The sequence below is a fragment of the Ictalurus furcatus genome, chromosome 6 (genome assembly GCF_023375685.1).
Source record: "Ictalurus furcatus strain D&B chromosome 6, Billie_1.0, whole genome shotgun sequence".
Lineage (NCBI taxonomy): Eukaryota > Metazoa > Chordata > Actinopteri > Siluriformes > Ictaluridae > Ictalurus > Ictalurus furcatus.
This window is the reverse complement of record NC_071260.1, coordinates 33,403,133-33,430,907: the sequence shown is the minus strand read 5'-3', so window position 1 is coordinate 33,430,907 and position 27,775 is coordinate 33,403,133. Positions and strand designations below refer to the sequence as shown.

The 27,775-nt window shown below is 40.8% G+C and overlaps 2 protein-coding genes and 1 long non-coding RNA gene across 10 annotated transcripts; 1 reads left to right on the top strand and 2 right to left on the bottom strand.

Annotated features, from left to right (window-relative positions):
• Positions 1 to 1,094: 1,094 nt before the first annotated feature.
• On the bottom strand, positions 1,095 to 16,011 carry LOC128609264 (centrosomal protein of 89 kDa-like). Of its 7 annotated transcripts, XR_008386198.1 has the most exons (12): positions 15,843 to 16,011; positions 15,602 to 15,705; positions 14,761 to 14,907; positions 14,409 to 14,501; positions 14,031 to 14,210; positions 13,778 to 13,870; positions 13,456 to 13,635; positions 13,063 to 13,146; positions 12,755 to 12,846; positions 11,355 to 11,520; positions 6,324 to 6,745; positions 1,095 to 5,946 (listed from the first exon to the last, which is right to left on the bottom strand). XR_008386198.1 is itself a non-coding variant. In XM_053627772.1 (10 exons), the coding sequence occupies exons 1-9, from the start codon at positions 16,009 to 16,011 to the stop codon at positions 12,757 to 12,759; spliced, it is 1,140 nt and encodes a 379-aa protein (XP_053483747.1). In that variant the 3' UTR covers positions 1,095 to 5,946; positions 12,755 to 12,756. The 7 variants fall into 7 exon arrangements, 5 of the variants coding, with proteins under 5 accessions (XP_053483747.1, XP_053483745.1, XP_053483749.1 ...); XR_008386197.1 differs by having other exon boundaries at positions 1,095 to 6,745; XM_053627772.1 differs by lacking the exons at positions 6,324 to 6,745; positions 11,355 to 11,520.
• Positions 16,012 to 16,119: 108 nt separating this feature from the next.
• Positions 16,120 to 18,150, top strand: LOC128609267 (uncharacterized). 2 transcript variants are annotated; one of them, XR_008386203.1, is made up of 3 exons: positions 16,120 to 16,231; positions 16,369 to 16,520; positions 16,616 to 18,150. It is a non-coding gene; the product is annotated as an uncharacterized LOC128609267 (long non-coding RNA). The 2 variants fall into 2 exon arrangements; XR_008386202.1 differs by having other exon boundaries at positions 16,369 to 18,150.
• Positions 18,151 to 23,910: 5,760 nt separating this feature from the next.
• Positions 23,911 to 27,257, bottom strand: LOC128609257 (E3 ubiquitin-protein ligase TRIM35-like). Its single transcript, XM_053627763.1, has 6 exons — positions 26,594 to 27,257; positions 26,108 to 26,203; positions 25,785 to 26,015; positions 25,634 to 25,656; positions 25,429 to 25,547; positions 23,911 to 24,949 (listed from the first exon to the last, which is right to left on the bottom strand). Exons 1-6 carry the CDS (start codon positions 26,990 to 26,992, stop codon positions 24,405 to 24,407), a joined length of 1,413 nt encoding a protein of 470 aa, XP_053483738.1. The 5' UTR covers positions 26,993 to 27,257; the 3' UTR covers positions 23,911 to 24,404.
• Between the last annotated feature and the right edge of the window lie 518 nt (positions 27,258 to 27,775).

Sequence of the window (27,775 nt, the reverse complement as noted above, 5' to 3'; positions counted from 1 at the left end):
GATTGCCAACAAGGGTTTTTAAACCAAGTACTAAGTCATGTTTTGCAGAGGGGTCAAATACTTATTTCCCTCATTAAAATGCAAATCAATTTATAACATTTTTGATGTGCGTTTTTCTGGATTTTTTTGTTGTTATTCTGTCTCTCACTGTTCAAATAAATCTACCATTAAAGTTATAGACTGATCATTTCTTTGTCAGTGGGTAAACATACAAAATCAGCAGGGGATCAAATACTTTTTTCCCTCACTGTAGTACAGTGGTGTGTGTGTGTGTGTGTGCATATATAATGTGTGTGTGTGTGTATATATATGTATATATATGTATATATATATATATATATATATATATATATATATATATATATATATATATATATATATAGAGAGAGAGAGAGAGAGAGAGAGAGAGAGAGAGAGAGAGAGAGAGGAAAAAGCAATTATTAGACTTTTCTATTAAATTCTAATAAACTACACAAAGTCAATATTTTGTATAATAACCATTTGCTTTTTTAAATGCATCGGTAATCTCCAGTACATTTTATACAATATTGGGCTTTCGGTAATTTCTTTGAACTATTCTTTTTCTGCGGCAGAATGATTGTACAACATACAACATCTTTAATATAAAACAAGAATTTGGTTTACAAGTTTTAATTTATTTGGGGTTTTCTGTAGTTAACACAAGGTCAAAATTATACATACAGCACACCTAATATTTAGTTGAATGTCCCTTAGAAAGTTTTACCTCGAGCAGAAGCTTTTGGTAGCCATCCAGCCACCCATTTCACCACTCTTCTTGGCAGAATTGGTAAAGCTCAGTGATATCTGTTGGTTTCTTGACCCTGACTCGACCTTTAAGCACAGTCCGCAAATTTTTGATAGGGTTGAGATCAGGATTTTGGGAAGGCCATTCCAAAAGCTTGATGTTAGCCTGTTTTATCCATTCCACAACCAGCTGTGACACCTCAAAATACATGCACAAACACACCTTACATTTATATATATATATATATAATTTTTTTTTTCCTTTTGTGTGTGTAAATATGTACAGTGCCCTCCATTAATATTGGCACCGTTGGTAAATATGAGCAAAGAAGGCTGTGAAAAATTGTCATTACTGTTTAAACTTTAGATTTTTTTTTTTTGTTAAATAAATAAATAAATAATAATAATAATAATAAAAAATCACAAAAATACTCTGCTCTCATGGATAGCAAACAATTGCAAACACAACACAGGTTTATATATATATAAAAAACTTTTATTGGCACCCTTTTAGTCAATACTTTGTGCTACCTCCCTTTGCCAAGATAACAGCTCTGAGTCTTCTCCTGTAATACCTGATGAGATCGGAGAATACATGGCAAAGATACCGAGACCATTCCTCCATACATAATCTCCAGATCCTTCAAATTTTCTGGTCCCCACTAGTGGGCTGTCCTCTTCATTTCACACCACAGGTTTTCTATGGGTTTCAAGTCAGGGGACTGTCATGGTCTGGGCTGGAGCACTGTGCTTTTCCCTGTTTTTCCCTTCCCTGGTTTACAGTGTTTTCTCTCTGTCTTGTTTCTGTTTGCATGTATGTGTGTCCCTGGGCATGGCACTCCACCTCCTGTGCTTCAGTAGACTCACCTGCTTCTCATGTACTCACCTCATCAGCAGTATATATAAACCCTGGTTCTTCAGCCACTCATTGCCAGATCGTCTGGCTTTCAGTGCAGTAACTTCAGGCTCTACTTGCATTTTCTTTCCATGTCAGTGTTCATTGTTTTCCCTCATCGTATTTCACTGTGCTCATTGTGTTGGTCTCCTCGTGTTCCAGTTCTACTGCTCACACTTCCTGCTTTTCACTCCTGGCTCATTACCTGCTACATTCAGCCCTGCCTCGCCTTCCCTGTGGTGCTACTGCTCTGCACTCAGATCGGCTGTGCACTCGACTCTCATGCGGTGGACCCGAATTTGAATCCTGATCCCGACTACACGTTATCACAATCCTCACCCTACACATCCCAGCTTCCTTCACTAAATCCTGTTTACCTTCAGTCCTCATGTCTGTGTTCTGCATTTAGGTCCCTTCGTCTCTGTGTTCCTCATAACAGAACGATCTGGCCATCATGGACCCAGCAGAACCAGTTTCCCCTCATCCAGCCTTGTCCTAGCTTGGCATCCTCCTTGGCCAACATGAACAACAGCTCCATGCACTCTGAGAGCCACCAAGTCATGAGGAACCATATCAGGCTCCTCACACAGCAATGTAACAGCATAACACCGTAACAGACCATCCATGGTCCAGACAACCCCTGCCCTCCAGCCCAGTCAGCCTGCCTCCTCTCCCCGTCCACCACGGCATGAAGCACATGTCACAGACCCCAAGCCCTGTGCAGGTGACTTAGGGAGATGTAGGTCCTTCCTTCTTAAGTGTTCCCTTAAGGTTCTTCTTTGTGTCCAATAAAGGATAAGTCCCTCCATCCCTGTATTGATTACAGAGACTAGAATAACATCACCATAAAAAAATACGCATCCCCCTGCCGAAGTTCAGCCTTCGAGCCTTTGCATGGCACCACTATTTTCATAAAACTGGACCTTTGGGATGCATACCATCTGATCAGGATCAGAAAGGGGGTTGAATTGAAGATGGTGATCAACACACTTGGCCATGTTGAATAACTGGTCATACCATACAGCCCAACACTGATACCCGAGCCTTTGTTGCTGCCTGCACTATATGTGCCCATAATGTGCCTGTAGGCCTCACACCACCCGCCTGCCGGCCTACTCCTACCCCTGCCTGTTCCCAGTCACCCCTGGTATCACATCGCCTTGGACTTTGTCACTGGTCTATCCCCTTCCCAAGGTAACACTGTCATCCTCACCATAGTAGACCAGTTCTCTAAAGCACTACATTTTGTGGCCCTTCCCAACCTCCCTACCATCCGAGAAACCACACACCTCCTCATAAGCCACATCTTCCAGCTACACGGCATCCCCCAGGACATTGTCTCTGCCTGTGGGCCTCAGTTCAAGGCTGGAGGTCTGTCTGTAATGCTCTTCGGTCCACTTTGACTCCCAGACAGTTAGGCAGAGCGGGCCAACCAGGAACTGGAAGCAGTGCTGTGTCACTGCCAACAACCCCACCACCTGTAAGTCTCAGCTACCCTGGACTGAGTATCCCACAACTCCCTAACTAGTTATGCCACCAGCATGTCCCCCTCTAAGTCCTCCCTGGGCTATCAGCCTCCTTTGTTCCCAGTCCAGGAAGACTACATCACCATCCCCTCTGTGCAGGCTCATCTCTGTCATTGTTGCAGGGTATGGAGAGAGGTGTGTTCCGCCCCGCTCCGCTCCACCGAGCGCAACCATTGCCTGGCTGACCATAATTGGGTTCCAGCTCCCAACTACCAGCCAGGTCAAAAGGTGTGGCTTGAAGCCAAAGATATCCCACTCAAGACTGAGGCTAATGACCCTTATCACGAGGTAGTAAGAAGGTACATAGGTGTAGTAGTCTAAAATAGTCTTAGAGGTTATCAGTAATATGAATTTGGACCAGAATCAGAAGATGCTAAATTGTTAAGAGCCTGAGAATTGAAGGTCAATAAAAAGAATACCACACCAGAATGACAGTTTGCATAAAGTGTATTAAATACACAGGGCTGGTACATACATATACAAAAACATTTATGAAAAATAACAAACTAAAATAATAAAGTGCGCACGTAAATAAATCCCCTTGAGCTCAGTTCGTCCTCAGTTTCACTTGCCTTTGTTGACAAGAGTTCAGTTACCAATGTTGGGCCCTTTTTAGTTCGTGTTAGTGTTTGTCCTACCACCATGAAGATGAAGAAGATGATCCTGGCAATCCGTCTAATGTCAGAATTACAAACACGGTTGGCTCGCCACCCAGTCACCCGGACTGGGAATCTATTAATCTCTTGGAGAACGACTGGAACGTGGGGATCTGTATCACTCCATGGAAAGGATCCCTGCACGATGTTTCCAACTCTTTACCAAAACCTGACCTATAAATAAGGCCAGATCATTTCTCTCAATTACCATCCAGTGAATAAATGGACTGCTACAGGCTACTATAAAATAAAATGAGAATACTTCAGTACACCTATAATGCAATGTCAAAATCTCTCTCTCGTTGTACAACAGCTCTTATGTTTCTTCTCAGGTATCAAAACTATATGAATTTCTCTCCAGTATCCAAAGTACATTTACATCACAAATTACATCCTTCATAAAAACAAACATTTCTAACTCAAGTTGTATGAAACCTTAGTAATGTTAGCAGTATGAAGAATAAAACTGCATGAATTGCATGTAAATATCAATCAACTTGTATTACTTTAAATTAGAGGCATTAAGGTGTTAGCGTGCTTATTTATCCCCCTCTGCACCGGTAACAGTGGAAAGAATGCACTAAAAATTGTACCTCTTTAACCTCCAGTAAACACATTTAAATCCACAACTTTTAACATCATTATTTAATAAACTAAACATTTAGCAACAGTAGAGAAAAGTAATATTTCTTTTTATAACCCACAAACAAAATCATTAGTTGTTTTCAAAGGCATTAAACAGTAGTCCGCTAGCCTATTGTGGCTAATTACCATATTAGCATTTGAATACAGCAGGCTCACATTAGCTTTCCACCATTAGCGCCAATTAGCATAAATGCTAGCGAACTCATAGTAACTCAGCAAGCTAGGTTAAATACCAATGGGCATCAAAAGCCTGAGGCCTGTTAGCATGGATGCTAGCGAACTCAGAGGCCTAGTGCCAGGTAAACAACTCACCATTTTAACAGAATTCGCTGCCTTTAGCTCCGTGACAACAGTGGATTCAGGCACAGCTCTTTTACTCTCTATATTACAACAAGGTTTAGTCAGTATAAGCAATAATGAGTACAGAACTTTAATTCACTCCATGTCGTTTTTCATCTTACCAAGTGGATAACGCAGCCTCCTATGCTCAGGTGCAAGCGCCAAAAAGAACGTGCCGACACTAACCTAGAGGTGTAACTGTAACAGAGCCTAGCTGGCAGCTGATTGGTCAGCTCACTGCCTCATATAGTTCACCTATTTGCTCACTTACAAATCCATCAAAGATAACAAGAAAATCAAAGCTAACCCTTTTGTGACTTGGTTAGACAGCTAAATAGTGTTTCTCATGATTAAGCCTGGGCTACACCAAGAATGCCCCCGGTTATCTGGGCCCTTTGACCATTGAGATCATTATGATCTCAATGGTCAAAGGGCCCAGATAACCTGGTTGGTCGTGATGTCGGTTTCAGGCATGTACAACTCTTGGTTGGTCGTGACGTAGGCTTCAGGTGTGAGCAGAACCTGGTTGGTCATGACGTCGGTTTCAGGCATGAGCAGAACCAGGTTGGTTGTGATACTGGTTTCAGGCATGATGAGAACTTGGGTGGTCGTGTCAACAGACTCTGGCTTGAGCAAAACCTGGCTGGTTGTGATGTCAGTTTCAAGCATGAGGAGAACTTGGTAGGTTGTGTCTACAGCCTCATCGATCTCAGTCTGGAACTTGGCATGGGAGGCCGTCTCTTCGACCTCGGAGAGGAACTTGGTTTGAGTGGTCATCTCTTTGACCTCGGACATGAAATGGACTTGAGAGGTTGTCTCTTCGACCTTGGACAGGAACTTGGCTTGAGAGGTCGCGTCTTCAACCTCGGACATGAACTTGGCTTGAAAGGTCGTCTCTTCGACCTTGGACAGGAACTCTGCGGGTGAGACCGCCTTGTACGTCTCATGCTGCAGCTCTGTGGATGAGACTGCCTCGTGCGTCTCATGCTGCAGCTCTACAGGTCTGACCACCTAGTGGATTCTCAGGTTGGAGCTCTGGAGATGAGGTCACCACGTTGACCTCCGGCTGGAGCTTAGCAGGTGCTCTCTTGTGGAGGCGTTTGTGAGTATGCCAGCTGCTCTTGAAACATCCCCGAGGGCAGAAATAGATAGATAGGTAGATAGTTAGATAGACAGATAGATAGATAATTTATTGGTCCTCAAAGAGAAATTTGTTTCCACAGTGGGTTCGTACAAAAACACAACATTTTACATATAAACCACCATAAACAAACACAGGCATAGAGGGGAGAAGGGGACAAGGAGAAAAACATCAGGATCATCATACAACAAATGCATCTGGCATCACAATGGCTGAGTACCTATGTGTTTAATGCTCGTATAGCCATAGGAACAAAACTCCTACCACAGCTGGCCTTTCTGCACTTGGGTAGTCTATACCTGGGGCCAGAAGGAAGGGGGTTGAAATATTATAAAAACTGTGCTACTGCAACTCACTGCTTTCAGGCCTCCCAGCCAGCTCCATCAAACCCCTTCAGATGATTCAGAATGCTGCAGCGCGCCTCATCTCCAACAAGCCCAAGAGAACCCATGTCACACCCCTCTTCATCTCCCTCCACTGGCTTCCTGTAGCTGCCCGCATCAAATGCAAGGCCTTGATGCTCACCTACAAGACCTTGTCAGGAACAGCACCCTCCTACCTCAACTCTCTCCTGAAGGCCTATGTTCCCTCACGCAATCTGCGATCGATTAGCGACTGACGTTTAGTAGTTCCCACTCAGCGTGGCGCAAGGTCCCTTTCCAGAACCTTGACGCTAACTGTTCCTAAGTGGTGGAATGAACTTCCAATCTCAATCCGGACCACAGAATCTCTCACCATCTTCAAAAAACAGCTAAAGACCCACTTCTTCTGTGAACACCTAACCAACTCATAAAAAAAAAAAAAAAAAAAAATATTGCACTTACACCTCTACTCTGCACTTTTCTTCTTCTGGAACTTAATTAATGGATCTTGTATAGTAGCACTACTTGTATTGTTTGGATTGCTTGTATTTTTCTCATTTGTAAGTCGCTTTGGATAAAAGTGTCTGCTAAGTGAATAAATGTAAATGTAAATGTAAATTTAGAGACCAGAATCCTCCTTTAACAAGGGAGAAGGTCTGAACCTTGAGTCTGGCGCCTTAGACCGCTCAGCCATCCTGGCACTACAGCGGGGTGTTTCCTCCCTTTTTTCCACCTGTTTACAAACACAATCATTAGACTTGCTGACCTGAAACACAGTAAATACATCACAGTGCACAATACTCTGACCTTTGGAGAAAAGGATTCTGTCCCAGTTTACTCGGCCAGATCTTTTTTTAGTGCGTTGTTTAGAGAAAAGAGTTATCACTGCATGTTTGTTTTCACACAGATGTCATTAAAGCTACATTAACCCTTGTGCATCAATTAAAAAAAGTTACACATACGTCCATAGAGGACACAAATGTCCATGTCGAAAAACTGTCATGAAAATATTATATAATACAGTTCTAATCATAATTACCCAACATTCATTCATTTTCAGAATTTTAACCCTTTAAACACCGGTTTCTTCAAAGCTCAGTGACCTTCTTTGACTCATATACATGGGGTGGGATTTGTGATTTCCAGCACAATATCATCTCTTTCTTTCAAACTGCTCACACACACACAGACACGCACAACCTTTTCAGTACACACACACAACTCTGATATCCACACACACACACACACACACACACACACACACACACACACACAGGTGGTTTCAACACAATTTTATTTTATTTATATCGATATACATTCTTATTTAAATATTAACTAGTTTAAATAAAATCTTGCATTCATTTGTTTAAACCCTTAAACTCCCAGGACCTTTTGTCATGTCAAGCATGCCTTTTGTATTAGTTTAACTGAACTTTCTGAATAATTTATAGTCTTTACTCCATTATATGATTGATTGTGTTAAAGCCAGATAAAATTGTACAAGGTGTCAAATTGTTTAACAATTTTGGCCATGTTACTTTAAGTAACTTTAATGTTACTATACTGTAAGTTTGCAGTATATACAGTGTTACATCAATAGCGAACTGTCAATTAAAAAAACTTGTCTGGAACAGCACCCTCCTACCTCAACTCTCTCCTGAAGGCTTACGTTCTCTCACACAATCTGTGATCAATCAACGACCGACGCTTAGTAATATCTACTCAGCGCGGCTCAAGGTCCCTTTCAAGAACATTCAAACTAACTGTTCCTCAGTGCTGGAATGAACTTCCAACCTCAATTCGGACCGCAGAATCTCTCACCATCTTCAAAAAAACAGCTAAAGACACACCTCTTCCATGAACACCTAACCAACACATAATAAATAAATAAATAAATAAATAAAATAAAAAATACTCTTGGCATTTACATCTCTACTCTGCGCACTTTGCTTCTTCTGGAATCTTGTATGGTAGCTCTACTTGTATTGTTCTCTGCTTGATATATCGCTTTGCTTGTATTTTCTCAGTTGTAAGTCAATTTGGATAAAATTGTCTGGTAAATGAATAAATGTAAATGTAATGTATGAATTACTAAGCATCATCTCTTTAACTAGGAACAATAATTATAAAAGATAAAATTGTGTGGTTGTTAAGTGCATAAGATCACACAATCCTGTACTATACCTTTATTTACAGACTTGATTAATAAGAACTGAATCACACATACAGGAATGTAAAATCCCATCATGTCTAAGACTTCGTCATAATCCTGTGCATGAGCCTCATTCCATATCAGGATGTGTATTGTTAGGATTCTGGGCTATATAGACTTTGGTCACTAGATAAAGACATTCTGCATTTGTGTTTTTCATTTTTTCCACTTGCCTGTTAACCCAAGTTATTGTTTTCACCTGACCACGATTTATTAGATTATTTATACTCTCCATTTTCTTTGTTCATTGCTTAGTCTTTGTGTTTTACTGAGTTCGCTTACTTTTACCCCAGGGCTGTTTGTGTATAATATTAGTATAATAAGAATCAATATTGGTGTGTACCCTCAGTATACCCACTCATTTTGCTGCTTCTGAACTCCGTAATCTACTTTTATGTTGTTGTTTTTGTGAAACTTGCGATTCTTTATTGTAATTGGTGTATTTTATTTGAATTCCACCCTTCTCCGTCCCTGACAACCGTCGTTACTGCCGTCATTGACTGAAGACGTCAGGCTATGTCTGGATACTGTATGAACATATACTTATGTATGAATGTAAGAAGTTAGAAATCAAGATTGCTTATCAATGTCGATAACTGCTGATAATTGCCAATAATTGCTGATAATTTCTGGTCAATACTGATAATCGCAGACAATTGCTGATGAATGTCGATAAACGCAGATTACCACTGATAATCACGCAATCCTGATAAATGCTGTGAAATGCTGATAAACGTTGATCCATACGGGTAATTGCAGATTTAAAAAAAAATTCTACACGATTATGCAAATGAAATATTTGCAGGTGGTGCTGGTCTTTAGGGGTACACACTTTCCTTTTGCCTAAGCAGTGCAAACCTATCGCCCCATAGCAATGCCAAAATCATCATAGTGTCTAAAAATACCTGGGGTCCCCCAGAGTAAACTGGGACAGATTAAGGTCAGAGTAAGGTATAAGGTGATGTATTTACCTCGGTTTCAGGTCAGCAAGTCTAATTGTTGTGTTTGTAAGCAGCTGGGGAATAGGACAAAAGACGTGTCTGTAGTGTCAGGATGCAGAGTGGTCTAAGGCGCCAGACTCAATGTTCAGACTTTTCCCCTGCCTAAAGGAAGATCCTGGTCTTGAAATCTAGTTGTAGGTTCAAATCGAACTTCTGACAATTTTTTTTTTTTTTTTTTTAATGAAAACTCAATTAAGATAATGGCTTTTAATTCTTATGAATAGGTTATCATATATGGAGCAGGTGGAACTTTGGCCCACTCTCATTTGCAAAGGTGGTGCTTTGGTTCAGTCATATTGGAGGGTTTTCGAGCATGAACTGCCTGGTTAAGGGCCTGCCACTGCATCTCAAATGGTTAAAGTCAGGACTTTGACTAGACCACTCCATTCAAAGGTGGATTTACTCCTACGCTTTGGATCATTGCTTTGCTGCATAATTCAGTTGCGCTTGTGTTTCAGTTTAGGGAAGACTGGAGATTTCTGTTAGAGAGCAGAATTCCTGTTATCTTCAATTATTGCCCAGGCCCTGAAGCAGCAAAGCATCCCCACACCATCAAAGTGCCACCACCATGCTTGACCAGGTCTTATATTGACCAGATGAGTAGCAGATGCACCTGGATAACTGGTCGAATTTCTATGGCCAGTGATGTAAAAGAAACCCCTTAATTGTTTTTACCCAAATATCTCCTGGAGAGTGCAGCAGTTGTTTAAAGAAACATACTTGGATAAGGAAATGCTTCACAGTTTGTCAAATTCCAGATGTAGTCAGCAGGATTTGAAGCAGCGCAAGGAGACCCTAATGGATTTCTAATCCATCTCCTTAACCACTCAGTCAAGACTACATAAAATGTCTGAATCAGTGTGGACTAAAGTCTGGCTTCAGTTAGAGACCATGCTCAGGTTTTTCATCATCAACACAACAAGGCAGAGTAGTTGGTTCACTGCGCAACCATCTATGGGCAGTGCTGTAAAATCAAGCCAGTGCTTGTAAATATACCTGAGAACCGACTGCAATGACCAGTTTTTACCCATCTACTGACAAAGAGAAGCTCAGACCTTCTCTTCAGCAATCAAACCTGTGCTTTGGAAAATGCCTGTTTCAGCATGCCCACGTCTTATGTTGACCACACGAGCAGCTATGCACTTGGTTCACTGTTCAAATAGCTATGGGCAGTGATTTAAAAGATGCCACTGCATTGTTTAACAACCTAGATTTCTCCAAGAGCGCAGCAGCTTTTTAAGGAAACAGACCTGGAACTGCTCCATTGTTTGTCATACAAACTTGGGTAAAAGACACCCCAAACCAGAGTTCCTCTTATGAAAGAGGAATTTTGGACATAGTCAGCCAGATTCAAACCTGCATGAGGAGACCCCAATGGATTTGTAGTCCATCACCTTAACCACTGTCCCATTTTTCGGAATTGTGATTATGCACTGAAATTCCAAACACTTTATTAGGAACACTATAGTAACACTGGGTAGGTCCCCCCTTTGCTCTCAAAACAGTATCAATTCTTGATGGATTACACAAGATGTTGGAACCATTCCTTTGAAAATCTGGCCAATGTTGACATGATTTCATCACACAATTCCGGCACATTTTTCAGGTGGACTTTCATGCTGTGAATATCATATTCTTCTACATCCCAAAGGTGTTCTACTGGATTTAGATCTGGTGACTGGGAAGAACACTGAAGAACATAGAACTCATTCTCATGTCCATGAAAGCAGTGTGTTACGACATTTTTCATGCTGTTTGTATCATATTCTGACCCTACCAACTGTGTGCCTCAGCAGAAATCAAGATTCAGACCAGGCTATGATTTCCAGTCTTCATCTGTCCAGTTCTGGTGAGCCTGTGCTCTCTGCAGCCTCAGCTTTCTGTTCTTGGGTGACAGAAGTGGAACTCGACGTGGTCTTCTGCTGTTGTAGCCCATACGCCTCAAGGTTCGACGTGTTGTGTATTCTGAGATGCTTTTCTGCTCAACACAATTGAACACAGTGGTTAACCTAATTACTGTAGCCTTTGTGTCAGCTTGAACCTGTCGGATCATTCTCTGTTGACCTCTCTCATCAACAAAGAAGTTTCCATCTGCAGAACTGCCCTCGCTGGATTTTTTTTTCTTTATTGCAACATTCTGAATATTGTTGTGCATGAAAATCCCAGGAGTTCAGCAGTTATAGAAATACTTAAACCAGCTCATTTAGCACCAAAAATCATGTCATGAACAAAATCACTGAGATCACATGTTTTCCCCATGCTGATGGTTGATGGGAACGTTACCTGAAGCTCCTGGCCCGTATCTGCATGATTTTGTGCATTGCACTGCTGCCACATGATTGGCTGATGAGATAATTGCATGAATTAATAGGTGTACATGTGTTCCTAATAAAGTGCTCTTTGAGTGTAGATACTTGATTGAAATCTGGATTTTAAAACGTGAGTTACTGAATGTTGAAAAAAAAATTGGACTTTTAACAAGACTAATTCAAAACCAATAAAGACAAATATATGGTTCTCAACCCGATATATAGAATTATTATTATTATTATTAATAATAATAATAATAACAACAACAATAATAACAATAATAATAACTAGAACGGTACATTTCCTGAAGAAAATGTGAGTGGTGCTTGCCGTGGCAAAATTCGAATCGGGCGCCAATACTTTCGAGAGCCGGAGGAGAAGGGCACCAATACTTTTGAGAGCCGGATGTGGTGAGCTCCAATACTTTTGAGTGCCGAACGTGTAGGGCGCCAATACTTTTGAGTGCCGGATACGTAGGGTGCCAATGCTTTCGAGAGCCAGACGCGTTGGGCGCCAATACTTTTGAGTGCCGGATGCGTAGGGCACCAATACTTCAGAGAGCCGGACAGATCGGGTGCCAATACTTTTTAGAGCAGTCCGTGTAGGGCGCCAATTTTTTCGCAACCCAATGCAAGTCTATGGGAAATTTTCAAATACGATGGAAAAACTACTGATGAAAAACTATTTCAGACATTTGACCTCACTGTGACCTTGATGCTGTTTGGATCAATACCAAAATCTAATCAGTTCATCTGATGGTTACTGTGATAATTCCATATACATCCTACAAACATTCAAATGTTCTTGAGACATCGCACTAATGAGAAACTTGGACGTACGGAAAGCCAACCCTCAAAAACATAATGCCTCCATCACCAAGTGGCAGGGATATGAAATCTTACCTTTAGCAACTCCTTGTGGAGCGTAAATTTTCCTTCATCTGACTGTACTGTGACATCAGCATACTGCGAGCCTCCTGCTCACGTTCACACTCCTAAAACACAACCATGGAGCAGAAGAGAGTTACATTTTTGGACTAACTGGGCTACTTCACTTCAGTGAAACAGGAGGAAGTTCAAAGTAAAGTGAATTTTGGTCAAGTAGAAATTGAGGACTTGACGCCACATGGACTTTTTTATTGTTGCATCTCATTAAAAAATTGCCATAGCAGTCCTACAGCATTCATGGCTTAATGAGAGAAAAAGCTTACTTTCAGTAACTCGTCACGCTGGTTTAATGTCTCCTTGTACTGTGACTGCAGGATGCTGTAAGCCTCCTCTGCTCGCTGATGATCCTAAAACACAGCCATGGAAAAAAGTAGGATTCAGATTTGTTCACATCTACAATGGGCCACTTCTGTTTCCCTTTTTAGAACATGTGTATTGAACAGATGCAGTGTAAGGGTAGAACAAAACTCAAATTTGGAGATGCATTTTTCCTCCCACATCTTTATTTTTTAACTTGAGATCTTAAATGTTCTACAATGCACCATTTCTATTCACTTCTATTCTAAACTAGCATCTTAAACTACAAACGCAACTTTTATTTTGTTCAAGTACATATAAGCTGTGCTGTAACTCATCATGCAGATTTTCTCACTCACCCGTGTTATCTTAGCAAGACTGCGCTGGTTCTTACAGAGCTTTCCCTCCAACTGGTGCATGCTGTCTTGCAGTACTTCAGAGTCAGATATCAGGCTGGAGTTCTCTTTCTGTAGCTGAGCATTGCAGTCCATCACCTGCTCGCGCTGCCTCTTAGCTAGATCCAGAGAGACCTGCATGTCCTACAACCAAAACATGTTGGCTTAATTTACTTCTACACACACATTCAGACTATAATGAGATAAAATGTCCCAAAAAATGTGACTGCATGAGAATGGACACACACACACACACACACACACACACACACACAGAAAAAATTACATTTAGTAACTCCTTGGCGTGTGTTAAATTTTCCCTCATCTCTTCATACTCGGATTTCAGGATACGATGAGCCTCTCGCTCTTGCTCACACTCCTAAAACACAGCCATGGAGCAGAAGAGGTTTAAACTTTAGTAATTGTTGCTGACATACACAAACAATTATACACAACTTTACTAAAAGAATGATAAATGAGGCTCACTGTGAGTACTCACATTATTGCTAAAGGAACTGTTAATGCAAGCATTTCCTCACCATTGTTATCATGTGACACTTCTTGTGTGCCTCACAGAGCGCTTCCACATAATCCTGCACGGAGTCTTGCAGTTTGTCCGAGTCAGATGTCAGGTGGAAGTTCTCTTTCTCTAGCTGAGCATTGGACTCCAGCACCTGCTTGTACTTCGTCTCAGCTTCAGCCAGAGAGACCTGCAAGTTCTACAACCAAAACATGTTGGCTTAATTTACTTCTACACACACATTCAGACACTTGAGGATTCATCTCATCACTCATTAGAACAGCTTGAAGTGGTTTCGGGATAAGAGATAAGATGTCCCAAAAAACCTGACATGAGAATGGAAACACACACACACACACACACACACACACACACACACACACGGAATAAATCTTACCTTTAATGACTCCTCGTTGTGTGTTAAAGTTTCCTTCATCTGATAGTACTGAGACTTCAGGAAACTGTGAGCCTCTCGCTCCTGCTCATACTCCTAAAACACAGCCATGGAGCAGAAGAGGTTTAAAATTTAGTGCTTACTTTTCACCTTTTCAATGGGCCACATGCATTCAGTAAAAAAAGAAACCCAGCATTTAAAACTAGAAGTACAATTTTTATTTTGATCAAGTACATATAGCATGTGGTGTAACTCTTCATGCAGCATTAACATTGAGCTTCATTTATCAAACTGGATACAAATGGATTTATATGTTTAACTTTTACTATTTATATATGAGGTTTTTGTAGCTCACCTTGGTTTTTATATCACACTCTCTGAGTATCTCACACAGTTCCTCCAACTCCCTCACTCTGTCCTCCAGTTTGGACCTCTCGCTGTCCACCGGAGCACTGGGCACCTCGCCCTTCTGATTCTTCTCCTCAGCCTCCCTCGGAGAAACCTGAAAGTGCACCATGTAAATGTTGTAATTGTTGTTTTCATTTACACACACATTCAGACATTTCTGAGGACTGACAAAGAATCAATGGTTTTATGCATTACGGTACTGCCACATGATTGGCTGATTAGATAACTGCATGAATGTGCAGGTGTTCCTAATAAAGTGGACGGTGAGTGTCTGAACAAATTTAAACCAGGGGAAAAGCTATACAGGAGAGCTGGGAGCATCTATTTACTTACCTAACAGCCTACTAGCTTATACAGCACTCAGTAACTGCTCAAGTATAGATGTTAAAGAGGAATTATAACCAATTTTCCTTTAAAAATTGGAGGCTCCGAGTGATAACGAGTCTCGTTACATGCTTCACCTAAACCTTAACCAGGACAACATCTAACAGCTGAGCTAATGTAGTTACACTGCTAATACCTAGCTCCTGCAGACAACATTTTAATACTTATTTATCGGAGTTATCTAGTGAAAACATTCCATTTAATCTCGTGTTAGATGATTTAACTCTTATTTAAGAGTGTTTGGGGTTGCCCCGGAGGATGTGCTGGAAGTAGAGCCTGAAGGGAGTTTTTAAAACAGATCAGGAACATTTTCCCACAGGTCTCATCCAGGACTTAAACAAAAAGTCAGCAAAGTGTCCATAATGTAGAAGTAGAGATGGAAGTGATTGTGGTTTGGGGAGTACCTCAGGGACAGCGCTGTCAGTCTCTGTGACTCTGACTCCATCCACATCAGACGTCAAGTCTGACTCCACCAAAGCAGACTCTGCACACACCATCTGCACTGGGTCTAAATACAAACACAACACCACATTCACCTGCACTCATCGTTTGTATAAAAACAGAGAGAACTGTGACTGAGAAAGAAAGAAATACAGAGAGAGAGAGAGAGAGAGAGACAGACAGAGAGAGAGAGAGATGGTGTACCCTCGATGACAGGTGTGTCCGCGAGCTCCGCTGTTCTCTCTCCATCTTCACGCTTCTTAAAATAATAATAAACCCCTGCGGCTGTGACTGCAGCTCCAGCTGCATACAGCAGGGGGCGCACTGGAAGCTCTGTCGCCAGAGAGCGAGCTGAACTCATTAAATTCCGCATTGTAGCACTGAACTCGATTAAACAGCATGTTTCTGTTCTTCATCTTTTTACAGCGGCTTCTTCTGTCGCGTCATTCCAGAATATTCTCAAGTTCCATCATCACCCAGGTTTTAGAATCAGAATCAGCGTCATTACCAAGTGCTCACACACACAGGGACTTGATTAGTGAAGCTTCCGGTGTGTACACAAACAGGACCGACAGCAAGACAAAATTATATATGTATGTATGTGTGTGACCTTTTCCTCCTAATTATTGCATCAGTACTCCACCTGCGCACATGTGTGTACAGGTTTGTGCCGGTTTGGCGGCTAGCAACAACAAAATGAGTAGGCTGAGCTAATGTTTTTCCCTTTTAGAGTTTACGCTGATGTGGAGAGTTTGTTGTGGTCTGCTGGTGGTGGTCTGGTGGTGGTCTGCTGCTGCTGGTGGTGATGGTGCTGATGGTGCTGGTGGTGGTGGCCCTTTCCCAGCATCTCCTCTGCTCCCTTTCGGGTTCGCCGTATTATTGGTGTGGTCTTAAGTACTGATAGCGTTATGATTGTCAGAGCCACATAATGGTAGACGACTTCTTCATCATGTACCCATATACGTGTCATTTACTAGGAGGACTAATCTGGGTTAAAAGAAGTCTTGGTCGTGTAACAGATATAAGAAAAACAGGAAATATATATTTTTTAATTATTATTTGTGTTTTTCATGGCATGTGTTGGACGGTAAAATGTATTAATTTCACCGAAATCCTTCACAGTTATTTAATATTTTGCCATTCTTGGTGTTGGGAGTACTTTATTTGTGTTCTAGCTCTTTGCTGATTGTTACAGACGTATTGCGTCATTTCCGGTTTCCTGTCAGTCGGTGTTGATCTTGACTGTGAGAGGTGTGTATTTAAGGCAGCGTGATTATAAAGTTCGAATTTTAAGGTTTAAAAGTCGTTTCAAGCACACAAACCAGTTTAATCATGTATATTATTATTAGGATAGCCGGACTGAGTCGTTTCTGCTGTGTATTTTACTTGTAAAATTAGTTTGTAAGATGAACAAATTAACACATGTTTTTATTGTGTGTGTGTGTGTGAGCTAGCTAGCTGTCGCCATTTTATCTTCTTATGGTCGAACATGTTCACGTTATTTTCTCATATTAGGTGTGTTGTGAAGATAAATCCTGTATGACGACGTTTTGCTCTCTCTGAACTCTAAATAAGTGTGTGTATGTGTTTTGTACTCCCAGTACCATGTTCAGTAAATGTATTATTTTAATCAAGTTCATTGTATTAGGTTGTTGTGGTACAGGACATTTTTCATGATGGCTGTGGGCGCTTGTTTTCCTTTCTTTCATGGAATATGTTTTTGTTGTTGTTGTGTGACAGTTAATGATAAATGTGCTTCCATATGATTTATATTTCATTTTAATATGTATTAAGTTTAAAATGAACTGTTATTAACAACATAATTGAATGTAATATAATACAAAGTGATAACATTTGTTATTTATATCTTTTGTATTTTATTAACATGTTTTGAGTTAGTCTCATGTTGATAGAGAGTCGGTGTTGAACTTGACTGCGAGAGGCATGTTGTGAAGATAAATGCTGTAAACTGAGCTGCTAAACTGACCTGCGAGGTGAAACTGATCCAAAGGACAGAGCTGTAGTGCTGCATGAATGTGATGTGCTCTGGATGTTCCAGACAAACAAAAAGAGAAAAGAAAGGATTATATTTTCCAGCTGCAGTATTTCCAGAGGTGGGAAGTAACACTCTATATACAAAAACAATGTGATTTTAAGAGTAGGTTTAACTGGCCGTACTTATACTCTTACTCAAGTTCATTTTAAATTACAGAAATGTACCTTTACTTCTCTACACTCGGTGGCGTTCCTGCGTTATTGTTAAATAGTAATGAATATATGTAGTTTTAATAATTAGTTTATTTCTCATATATTGATGTCGTGGTTCTCGCCATACGCTGCAGTGTCTGAATGCGAACGCAACAACCCTCACTTTTATAACGGCTCTGTCCTGGAAGACAATGATTATTTGTTTCATTTATAATGTTAAATTACTTTAGTATACTTCTACCTCTCTGTGCTGCTGTAATATGTGGATTTCCCTCTGGGATTAATAAAGTGATCTATCTATCTATCTAGAGTCATGTGAAAAAATAAGTACACCCCATGGAAATGATTTTTTTTAAACATATTTGGAGAAGCAAACATGTGATCCTCTGTGAAACAGTGATATTAATAAAGCTGATACTCTATCACATGATACATAACATTTACATTTTATATAATTTTCACAATTTAAATTAACAAGAAACAGATCAGTCGCATGTAAAAAGTAAGTACACCCCTACATTTATCACACCTTCAACACCATAACATTAGAATCAGGTGTTGAAGATCAGGTTCCAGTGATTAGAACCTGATTAGAGAGTGCAGGTAGAACCGGTCTTATTTAAACCCTCTCATATCTAGAGTCTGGAGTTCCTTTGTTATTGAGGTGTGTTTGGTGTCATCATGCCAAGATCTAAAGAGTTCTGTAAGGACTTCAGATTAAAGGTTGTGGATGCCTATTAGTCTGGCAAGTGATTTAAAAAGATCTCCAAATTATTTGAAATACATCGTTCCACTGTACGGAAAATCATCTACCAACAGCACAGATTTCACACGACTGCCGATTAGTCCAGGACTGTCCGTCCCAGCAAATTCAGCCCAAGATCAGACCGTCTGATGCAAAGAGAAGGTGTGTTACTATGACTGGGAGTCGATTAAAAATAATTCTGAGTCGTGAATCTAGAATCGAGTCCAAAGTTTATATTGGACTCTGATCAGGGGCAAGACTAGTTCAGACAGTTAATTATCTGATTAGAGTCTTCTCAGGTCGACATTTCTGTATTATAAATTCTTTATTCTAATATTTTGAGATACTGGATTTTTCACTTCCGTGAGCTGTAAGCCGTAATCATCGAGATTAAAACAAAAAAAGCTTGAAATATTTCACTTTGTGTGTAATGAATCTAGAAAATATGAAAGTTCCACTTTTTAAAAAAATAAAATTAAGGGAAAAACTGAACCTTTCCACGATATTCTAATCTTTTGAGCTGCACCTGTACATGCTTTTCCTTTTTTCTCTTTCTGCTGTATTATAGAGCGCTGCAGACCAACTGAATAAATGATGCAGATATAATTGTGTGTGTGTGTGTGTGTGTGCTTGTGCGCGTGTGTGTGTGTGTGTGGATATCAGAGTTGTGGTGTGTGTGTGTGTGTGTGTGTGTTTGTGGGTGGATATCAGAGTTGTGGTGTGTGTTTGTGTGTGGATATCAGAGTTGTGGTGTGTGTGTGGGTGTATCAGAGTTGTGGTGTGTGTGTGTGTGTGTGTGTGTGTGGATATCAGAGTCGTGGTGTGTGTGTGTGTGTGTGTGTGGATATCAGAGTTGTGGTGTGTGTGTGTACTGAAAATGTTGTGTGTGTGAGCAGTTTGAGAGAAAGAGATGATATTGTACTGGAAATCACAAATCCCACCCCATGTATATGAGTGAAAGAAGGTCACTGAGCCTTGAAGAAACCGGTGTTTAAAGGGTTAAAATTCTGAAAATGAATGAATGTTGGGTAATTATGATTAGAACTGTATTATATAATATTTTCATGACCGTTTTTGGACATGGACGTTTTTGTCCTCTATGGACGTATGTGTAACTTTTTTTAATTGATGCACAAGGGTTAATGTAGCTTTAATGACGTCTGTGTGAAAACAAACATGCAGTGATAACTCTTTTCTCTAAACAACACACTAAAAAAGATCTGGCCGAGTAAACTGGGACAGAATCCTTTTCTCCAAAGGTCAGAGTATTGTGCACTGTGATGTACAGTCAAACCTTGGATTGCAAGTAACTTGGTTTGCGAGTGTTTTGCAAGACGAGCAAAAATTTGTAATAAAATTTAACTTGATATACGAGCGAGGTCTTGCAATACGAGTAGTACATATACGCTGCTTTGTCTGCCGAGCGTCACGTGATCGCTACTGAGCCGATGGTTCTTCTCTCACATGCTCGGTCTCAGTCAGCGTGCCTCACTTGTATAGTCAACGTCCGTGTGAGCGTATACTGTTTACTATAGTGTTGTAACTGTTGTGACTGTGTAGTAACTGTACTGCGACAATGGCCCCTATGCAGAAAAAAACTGAAAAGGAAGGCGATAAGAAAAAGGAGATGATTACGGTGGAAGTTAAGAAGGAAATCATCGAGAAGCACAAACGAGGTATGCGAGTAGCCGACATCGCAAGATTTTATAAGAAGTCTACGTCGACGATTTGCACAATATTAAAGAAGAAATAAGGGAGCTACAGGTAGCAAAAGGAGTCACGAGAGTATCAAAGCAAAGACCACGTATTCTGGAAGATATAGAAAAGTTGCTTTTGGTGTGGATAAATGAGAAGCAACTAGCAGGTGATACTGTGACCGAGAACTTGATCTGCGAGAAGGCAAAGGCCTTGTACGCCGACATCGTAAGTAAACTGCCAGGTACGTCGACACAAAACAAAGAAGACTTCAAGGCGAGCAGGGGATGGTTTGATAACTTCAAGAGGTGAAGTGGCATCCATAGTGTTGTGAGGCACGGAGAGGCTGCGAGTTCGGACGCTAAGGCAGCTGAGGCGTTCGTTGCCGAGTTCCAGAAGCTCATGGTTTACGAGTGTTACCTGCCGCAACAAGTTTTTAACTGTGATGAGACGGGGCTTTTTTTGGAAAAGATGCCAAAGAGGACCTACATTACAGCAGAAGAGAATGCAATGCCCTGTCACAAGTCCATGAAAGACCGTCTCGCCCTCTAGTTTTGTGCTAATGCAAGCGGTGATTTCAAAGTCAAGCCCCTGCTCGTGTATCATTCCGAGAATCAAGAGCTGGTGGAGGAACATGGCCAGGAGCTGACCACCGACGAACTGATGGATCTGCATCACGAGCAACAGCAAGAGGTTATGAAGGAGGTCTCGTCTGAGGAGGAGGGGGAGGAGGAGGAGAAAAAGACGGAGAAATCCCTCACTTCAAATGAGATTAGGGAGGTGTGTAAAATGTGGGAAACAGTGCAAAATGTTGTAGAAAAGCACCACCCGAGTAAGACTGTAGCAGTGCGAGCGATGAATCTGTTTAACGACAATGCAATGTCACATTTCCGCGAAATCCTTAAAAGGAGGCAAAAGCAAGTGTCACTGGATGGGTTCCTTGTTAACGTCGTACAAAAAGAAAAAGATTCCGGCGAGCCAACAGACAGCAGTGATTCCATCAGTAACAGTGAAAGTCGTCCTACACAATAATTAATACATTCGATTACCTTATATTAAATTTAAATAATAAAAATATAAAATTGTATTTTGTGTTAATCATTATTATGTATATGAATATTTTTGGGTTTTTGGAACGAATCATCTGAGTTTGCATTATTTCTTCTGGGAAATTCGCTTTGATATACGAGTGCTTTGGATTACGAGCACGTTTCCGGAACGAATTATGCTCGCAATCCAAGGTTTGACTGTATTTACTCTGTTTCAGGTTAGCAAGCCTAATGATTGTGTTCGTAAACAGGTGGGAAAAAGGTCTAAGGTCTAAGGCGCCAGACGCAAGGTTCAGACCTTCTCCCTGGTTAAAGGAGGATTCTGGTCTCTAAATGGAGGCGTGGGTTCGAATCCCACTTCTGACAGGATTTTATTCCCTATAAAAAACCCCATGTGTGAATATTAAATAAATGAAGTTAGGATTTTAAAATGTATTTTGTACGTATGCAGTAAATTAAAGATGAAGACACTCAACACTGGAAAAGTTTAAATGAGAGGAGAACTTATTTATATGTAAGGTTCTGTGCTGAGTGTAGTAGTAGTTCAGAATGTAGCTTTCAGATAAATGCTGATAAATACACACATTTAAGAGGAGTTGTGGATCTCCTCAGGATGTCATTTGACAGCAGTCATAGAACGGTCGCGTGCAGCAGCATGAAACGTCAGAGCAGGAACGTTTCACCAGCCAATCAGGTAACACTTTCCTTATTCATATTAATGAGCATTCCCCTGCCATCCTATGTTTCTGAAATTCACAAACAGTTTAGTCTAATCGGAACTCTGGTGATAGTGAAGATCGGTCATGTGACTGGTCATGTGATGTGTTTTTACTTCACTGAGAATCATGGGAATTGGAGTTTGTGTTTTTGAGGGATGTAGATGATTTAATTCTTGGATGATCTCTGTGGAAATATGGATGAATAACATGACACTTGAACAGAACTTGTGGTTAAATGACTCTAGAGAACAGTATTATTATAAAATTGTTGTTTTTAGCACCTTTAATGTCTGACTCTCTCCCCATCACTCTCTCTTCCACATCCGCCCCACATTCACTGCGAACAAAGTGATTTCATTTCATTCTGAGTTGCATTTTAAATTGTGAATCAGCACCTAATGCAGGATTAACATACAGATCCATCTGATCTTTACACAACCACAAACTGCTGGTGGAGGGAAACTTAGAGCTCAATTTGAATTCTCCTCCACTGCACAGTTTCACACATAACACACACATCCAGCTAAACATTTCACCCAGGATTAACAGCATGGCGCTAACAATACAAATACAGTAAAGACACCAGTCTTCAAAGCCTCAGTTTATTTACAATGATTAAAATTCAGGAATTAAATGAATAGAGATAGAGATCTATGTTTAAACATATTTTTATGATTTTAAATTCATTCTGTGGTTTATTTGTTTCTGGAAGCCCTGAACTGAAAGTTGTGGGGAAATGTACTATGGAGTTATTTGAACTTTATCCCATTATTTTTATTTAATAATTCATTATTTACATTTACATTTATTCACTTAGGGGACGCTTTTATCCAAAGCGACTTACAAATGAGAAAAATACAAGCAAAGTGATATATCAAGCAGAGAACAATACAAGTAGTGCTACCATACAAGATCCATTAATTGAGTTCCAGAAGAAGCAAAGTGCACAGAGTAGAGGTGTAAGTGCAATATCTTTTTTTTTTTTTTTTTTTATGAGTTGGTTAGGTGTTCACAGAAGAGGTGGGTCTTTAGCTGTTTTTTGAAGATGGTGAGAGATTCTGCGGTCCGGATTGAGGTTGGAAGTTCATTCCACCACTGAGGAACAGTTAGTGTGAAGGTTCTGGAAAGGGACCTTGCGCCACGCTGAGTGGGAACTACTAAACGTCGGTCGCTAATCGATCGCAGATTGCGTGAGGGAACGTAAGCCTTCAGGAGAGAGTTGAGGTAGGAAGGTGCTGTTCCAGACAAGGTCTTGTAGGTGAGCATCAAGGCCTTGAATTTGATGCGGGTGGCTACAGGAAGCCAGTGGAGGGAGATGAAGAGGGGTGTGCATGGGTTGTCTTGGGCTGGTTGAAGACAAGACGCGCTGCAGCATTCTGAATCATCTAAAGGGGTTTGATGGAGCTGGCTGGGAGGCCCGAAAGTAGAGAATTGCAGTAGTCCAGTTTTGAGATAACAAGAGCCTGAACTAGTATCTGTGTAGCCTGTTCGGTGAGGTAGGGTGGGATTTTCTTGATGTTGCACAGGATGAACCTACAGGACCGTGCAGTTGTTGACATGTGGTCTGTAAATTTCCACGCAGTAGGTCGTTATTTTTACTTAAAATATTTCAATGAATATCTTGGAATTTCAAGATATATTAATATCCGAGATATTATCTTATTATTTTGAGTTTTCACATTATTTTGATGTAACTGATAAGGTGAGTCGAAATAATAATATAACACTTTGGTACGCTACCGCCAGCAGAGGGCGCTGCGGCGTCGAAGCGCAAAGACTGCTGCTGAGCGCGCGTGCACGAGACTCTTGTATATGGACACGCGCGTGCACGAGACTCTTGTATATGGACACGCGCGTGCACGAGACTCTTGTATATGGACACGCGCGGTTCGTTTGTTTTGATTCCCCCTGTGTGCAAGCATTGGTTGATTTACTCCAGGTGTCGGTGATTTAGTTTAATTATGTTGGTTATTTAAACCCCTTGTGTTGCTGTGCACTTCGCGCAGTATTAGATCTATATGTTTGAATGTAGTAGCGAATGCGTGTAGCATGCTAGCGGTCTTATTTCCATGTCCTGTTTTCGTGTAATGCCTAGACTCTAGTCCCATGTGTAATCTAGCTAGTCTAGTTCAGTATAGACCGCGTTCCCTGTGTTTTGTTTGCTTGGTTTATTAATAAAGACGTTGCTCCTGCGCTTACTTCCTGTTAACCGTCTTGTGTCGTTACACACTTCAAAATAAATTCCACAATGAAGTGTTCAGTGCTTCAGTAAAAACAGACTTTCACAACGAACATGAATCTTTTCATCAGCAATATTTCATTAATGAATTGGAATAAAACAATATCAGCTCTAATTGATCTGATTCACTCTTACAGAGCACTGAAGTGGGAGGATCTTTACAGGAGATTTATTACAAATAACACTTATAAGTGGCAGTAATTTATCAGTAAATGTGTGTGTGAAAGTGTGTATGTGTGTGTTAGTGAGAGGGTCAGAGAACGACAGCTTTCCTCTGTTCCAGTCCAGCTGCACTCTGATCCTCTGGAGCTTCTGTGTTACTGAGAGGAGAGTGACTGGCTGTGGTGTAGAACGTGTTCCATATTTACCACCATAATACCTCACATACCAGATTCCACTTCTGGAGGATATATCTCCCTTCTTCTGAGCAGATTCTGTCATCACACCCACATACCACCATGTACAGTCTCCTACTTCAACGTCCCAGCAGTGTGTCCCTGAGTTAAAGACCTCAGAGCCCAGGATACAGCCATGAACATCAAATCTCTCTGGATTATCAGGAAGCTTCTGTTCCTCATCACTGAGTCTCACACTGGTCAGATCATCAGATACAATGAGGTTAGGATGAGCAGTGTTGGGGTCCAGAGTTACAGGTGCTGAAAACACACACACACGCGATGGAGGTAAGCTAACTTAAACATTGTGTTAGCATGGAACTAGCTAACATTAGCTTAAACCAAAGAAATGATGACTGTAATTACAATATTAAAGAATAAACATATATAACCGGGTGTATTTCAATTACAAATGTAAACAATCTTTATAAGAATTGTAAATCTAAAACTTTTGTAAGCCGCTGCAACGATCCATTTTCACACTCGCGCTTCAACCACTGAACAGTCTGACGCATCAGAAGACTTTCAAAATAAAAGTTCCCTTACATCAGTTCAAAAGGTGACCAAATATGAGTGTTGCAATAATAATAATAATAATAATAATAATAATAATAATAATAACAACAACAACAACAACAACAATTCCAAAACAAATACAAAAATACAACATCACTATAAAAACCACTTTAGTGTTATTAACAAAAGCACAGAGAGAGAAAGAGAAAGACAGAGATTCTTACTGTATTGGACAGCGTCCTGCATCTTCTCCCAGACTCTGAACTTCAGGTTGTCCAGATGTTTTGCCACATGGATCAGTGGTCCTGAAAGCTCCTCTGGATGCTGCAGTGTGCACTGAGCTCTGCAAAAACATTCAGGAGTCAGTGCTGCTGTGGGTTTGGAGTCAGAAACACAGAGAACGAGAGAGACAGGAAGCACATCACTCACCTTCTCACTGTGGCCTTGTAGTTCTGTAAAACAACAAAGCAAATATCAGTGGATCTGATTGACATTTTTACACCACTGAAATGTGACGTTTCTGATGATGGAAAGAAGTTTTACTTTCTCACAGTATAAACACTGACTAAATGATTCTCACTTGTAAGAACGAGACGTCTTCAGCTCTCATCTCCTCTTCTACGCCTCTGATTGTGTCTGAAAGAGATGATATGTCTCTGCTCAGCTTCTCAATCTTCTCCTTCATCATCTGACTCTTCTGCTCCTCTTCCTCTCTCAGTGCAGCTATCCTGGCTGCCTCTTCATCTCGTAGAACCTGGTGAAGCTTCTCAAACTCCTCCTTAATCTGCCGCTCTGTGTGTTGGGCCTGAATCTGCAGTGAAGAGGAAATCAAATGAAATAGAACTGATTATGTAGTGATGCAAAATATCATTCTAATATCAAAGCCATCTTATTGATTCGAACCTTTATATGTTCTGCAGTCTGACTCCAGTTCAGTTTACAGTCTTTAAAGATCTTCAGTTTCTCCTGTAGGGGCTTCAGAGCAGTTTTCAGCTCCTCCTGAAACAAATCAACACACTGCATGGAGACTCTGTGTTTAGTAATAGCTGTATTCTCTCTTACAAGCACTCATTAGAGCTTTTCAAATGCACCAAGTACAGAAGAAACAATGAAAAGTGTAGACTTATAGGATGTGGGTTTATTGGTGTACACTGCTTTAGTCTAACATGGAAGATCTGCTCCTGTTTATACAGGAGACACTTCAGATGCTGAAAATCTGAAGATGATGGAATAGCAGACTCACATTTGTTATTATGTTACTAAATTTATCACAAGGCAATTATGATTTATTATTTAATTATTACACTGTGTTTATATTGAACCTGTAGATATTGATATGTAGAATAAACTCTTTTTTACATGTACCTTTTACAGGAACATTTTATTTACCTTACAGTCTGTTAATGCCTCATCAATGGGGCAGAATTTATGGTTGGTGTGTATTTTTGAAGTCTGACACACCACACACACCGGCTGTTGATCATCCAGACAGAAGAGTTTGAGTTTCTCACTGTGCAGACTGCAGACTGTTTCAGACGCTGATGAAGATCTCTGAGTTCTCTCCTGTAAGAAAGTCTCACACAGGTTCTTTAAGGCCAAACATGTGGGAGGTTCCCCCATAGACGACTTCCTCCTACAAACAGGGCATTCTCTGGATCCTTTGGTCTCCCAGAACTTCTGCAAACACACTTTACACACACTGTGACTGCAGCGCAGGAGAACAGGATCCGTGAAGATTTCACAGCACACAGGACAAGACAAATCCTCCTCTGAAAACTTAGAAGCCATTTTATTTTGCTGCTGTTGTTGTTCTCTCCAGTCCGAATGTTCAGATTCACGTTCACTTTGATAAAAAGTAATCACACCCTGATTTCAGGTTTGTTTAAAGTTAATATACGACTTTGCAGGTCCAGTTAGTAATCACTTCCTTTCACAGAGCTGAAAATGAGACTCAGAATTCTCCATAAACCGAGAATAAAACTAAACTCACCAGAGCAGAACACTGCAAAAGGACTGCAGTCGTCTCAAACTCTGTACTTCCTTAATGGGAGGAGTTTTAGAGAGACAGGTATGACCTGTTCCACTCATCACTGACAGCAGAAACAGCAGATAAAGATCACTTCTGTTTAAATTCTGACTACGAGTTCATTAACAGCACTTGTCTTCTGGACTGAGAATAAAAAGTTTGGAGGGGGAGAGAGGTCTGCAGCTGGAGGGGGAGTGGGGTCTGCAGCTGGAGGGGGAGTGGGGTCTGCAGCTGGAGGGGGAGGGAGGTCTGCAACCACTGCACCGTTGCGAGGTGCCCTGTATATGCCAGTTAATTACTACTCTCTTAAATATTGGCACCCAAGCCCCTGTCCTAGCCAGCTCCATTTGTGATTAATTAGAGCTGTTATGTAGGCTCGGGAGGTAAAGCTAGACTTGATTCCTTTGACTTCCAAGATCTCTTGGATCTTTCTTTTCTGATTAAGACAGCCAACTAAATGACTGTATTTAAGTACTTGTAGCTTCTGCTTGTTAGGGTTTTTGCAGCAAAACCAGAGGAAGTGAGGTAGTTTCAGAAGGCACTGT

What these genes read in the sequence shown, in the direction of transcription:
- LOC128609257 (XM_053627763.1), bottom strand. Translation starts at nt 26,992, where the DNA reads ATGGCTTCTAAGTTTTCAGAGGAGGATTTGTCTTGTCCTGTGTGCTGT. An exon ending in AGGCATTAACAGACTGTAAG is followed by an intron (nt 26,204 to 26,593) that starts GTAAATAAAATG and finishes GATTTGTTTCAG; the next exon opens with GAGGAGCTGAAAACTGCTCT. An exon ending in TACAAGGCCACAGTGAGAAG is followed by an intron (nt 25,548 to 25,633) that starts GTGAGTGATGTG and finishes ATGTTTTTGCAG; the next exon opens with AGCTCAGTGCACACTGCAGC.
- LOC128609264 (XM_053627772.1), bottom strand. Translation starts at nt 16,011, where the DNA reads ATGCGGAATTTAATGAGTTCAGCTCGCTCTCTGGCGACAGAGCTTCCA. An exon ending in GGACACACCTGTCATCGAGG is followed by an intron (nt 15,706 to 15,842) that starts GTACACCATCTC and finishes GTTTGTATTTAG; the next exon opens with ACCCAGTGCAGATGGTGTGT. An exon ending in CTGACAGCGCTGTCCCTGAG is followed by an intron (nt 14,908 to 15,601) that starts GTACTCCCCAAA and finishes GTGCACTTTCAG; the next exon opens with GTTTCTCCGAGGGAGGCTGA.